This window comes from Verticillium alfalfae, genomic scaffold (genome assembly GCF_000150825.1).
Source record: "Verticillium alfalfae VaMs.102 supercont1.2 genomic scaffold, whole genome shotgun sequence".
Classification (NCBI taxonomy): Eukaryota; Fungi; Ascomycota; class Sordariomycetes; order Glomerellales; family Plectosphaerellaceae; genus Verticillium; species Verticillium alfalfae.
This window is the reverse complement of record NW_003315037.1, coordinates 411209-413641: the sequence shown is the minus strand read 5'-3', so window position 1 is coordinate 413641 and position 2433 is coordinate 411209. Positions and strand designations below refer to the sequence as shown.

Here is a 2433-nt window from a genome sequence, read left to right as displayed (position 1 = left end):
CGACTTGACCTCGGCCTCGATCACGACTTGACCTCGATCTCGATCTCGATCTCAATCCCAGTCCGTCCCGTCCATACCTCGCCCCCCCACAACCACCCACCATGGAAGGAACAGTATCACGGACAGATGCCGCGCCAGCGAGGCACCACTCCAATGGCGCGACCGCCGTCGAGCGCCGGACAAGCCTCTTGACCAAGTCGGAGCGCGACAAGCTGAAGCGCCGCAAGGAGGCCGATCAGTCCTACGGCCGCGGCAAGAAGGTCAACCTCAAGACGGTGCGCGACAAGAAGCTCCGCGGCAGCATGAAGCGCCTCGAGGGCAAGTTCGAGACGGCCGCCCTGCGCGCCCGCGACGCCGAGATTCTGCTTGAGAAGACAACCGGCTTCCTCGAGCCCGAGACGGAGCTGGAGAGGACCTACAAGGTTCGCCAGCAGGACATCATCGAGGATGTGGCCGTGTCGACGGCGCAGAAGCGGTTCGAGCTGAAGCTCGACCAGCTGGGACCCTACATCGCCGAGTACTCGCGCAACGGCAGGGACCTGCTGATGGCGGGGCGAAAGGGCCACATCGCGACGATGGACTGGCGCGAGGGCAAGCTGGGGTGCGAGCTGCAGCTGGGCGAGACGATCAGGGACGTCAAGTGGCTGCACAACAACCAGTTCTTCGCCGTGGCCGCAGAAGAACTATGTCTACATCTACGACAAGGACGGTGTCGAGCTGCATTGCCTGAAGAAGCACCGCGAGTTCACGCACATGGAGTTTCTGCCCTATCACTTTCTCCTCTGCACAATGGTGAGTTGACCGCATGCCAAAAAAAAAAAAAAAAAACACCCCGGATTGGAAGACATCTGACTGACGAAACCACACCAGGCCACCAACGCTGGCTCAAATACCAAGACACATCAACGGGTCAGATTGTGACGGAGCTCCCCACGAAACTCGGTCCCCCGACGGCCATTACGCACAACCCCTACAACGCCATCATCCACGCCGGCCACCAGAACGGCACAGTCACCCTCTGGTCACCAAACTCCCACGACGCCGTCGTCAAGCTGCTGGCGCACCGGGGCGCCGTGCGCTCGGCGGCCGTCGACCGCGAGGCCCGCTACAATGTGACGACGGGCCAGGGACTGTAAGATGGCCATCTGGGACATTCGCATGTTCAAGGGAGGTGCACCAGTACTTCACGCGGCAGCCGGCGTCGTCGGTGGCCATCTCCGAGACGGGCCTTCACGGCCGTGGGGCTGGGGGCACGCAGACGACCGTCTGGAAGGGCCTTCTTTCTCCCAAGCACGCGCCCGACGCAGGAGAAGGGTGCAGAGCCCCTTACATGACGGTGGGGCGGCGAGGGCAAGCGCGTCGAGCGCGTGCGCCTGGTCCCCCTTTGAGAACGCGCTCGGAATGGGCCAACGACGAGGGCTTTTTCTTCCATCATTGTGCCCGGGCGCCCGGCAAGCCCAACTTTTGACGCCTCTCGAGGTCAACCCCCTTCGAGACGGCCAAGCAACGCCAGGAGGCCGAGGTCAAGGGCCTGCTCAACAAGCTGCAGCCCGAGATGATTGCCCTCGACCCCAACTTCATCGGCAACCTCGACCTGCGCTCCGACAAGCAGCCCGCCCGACAAGGACCTCGACGCCAAACCCGAGAACGTCGAAGAGGAGATCCGCAACCGCGCCAGGGGCAAGAACGGCGCCCTCAAGAAGTACCTGCGCAAGCAGCGCAAGAAGAACATCATCGACGAGAAGAGGAGGAAGGCCGACGAGATTTGGAACGAGCAGCAAAAGCTCAGGAAGAAGAAGACGCAAGAGGTCGAGGCCGACCTCGGCCCGGGGCTGTCGGGATGCGTCATGAAGAAGTAGTCGCCGCGGAGGAGAGCAGCAGCAGAAGAAGAAGAAGAAGAAGAAGAAGAAGAAGAAGAAGAAGAAGAAGAAGCAGATGCAGGGGAGGAATCCGTGTCGCACCTTGTAGGAACCATGCCCGGGGCTGGGGGTTTGCATCTAGCCGGCGTTTTGGAACGTGGGATTTGGTAGTCTGGTCATTAAATACCCTGGCATGTCACAACTTGATGTGCCCGAGTGGTTTTGAGATTCCGTTTCTTCGTGAATTCCGATCTACCTGCGCAAAGTGCGTTCCGGTCCATCAATGACGAACCGGGCCTTTGCTTTGTGTGTGTGTGTGTGTGTGTGTTTTATGTTTGCGCGCACACGGCCATCTTCCTGTACAGCAACTACCAAGCAGATTTCAGTCCTGCTCTTCTCACCTTTTTCTTGTTTCCCATACCATGGAGCACCGTTTCCCTGGAATCTTAAATAGGAATTATAAAAAAATTCAAAGCCGTGAAATTTTTATGGGGCCAAAGCGGAAACCCCCCCCTGTCTGGGAGGAAAATGGTCTCACAGCATTTTAAGGCCCCGGAATTTTTTTCCCCCAAAA

At 59.1% G+C, this 2433-nt stretch overlaps 1 protein-coding gene across 1 annotated transcript; it reads left to right on the top strand.

The window, feature by feature from the left end:
* Positions 1 to 101: 101 nt before the first annotated feature.
* On the top strand, positions 102 to 1859 carry VDBG_01602 (WD repeat-containing protein; the record flags this gene model as incomplete). Its single annotated transcript, XM_003007368.1, has 3 exons — positions 102 to 792; positions 871 to 1132; positions 1613 to 1859. The coding sequence occupies 3 exons, from the start codon at positions 102 to 104 to the stop codon at positions 1857 to 1859; spliced, it is 1200 nt and encodes a 399-aa protein (XP_003007414.1).
* Between the last annotated feature and the right edge of the window lie 574 nt (positions 1860 to 2433).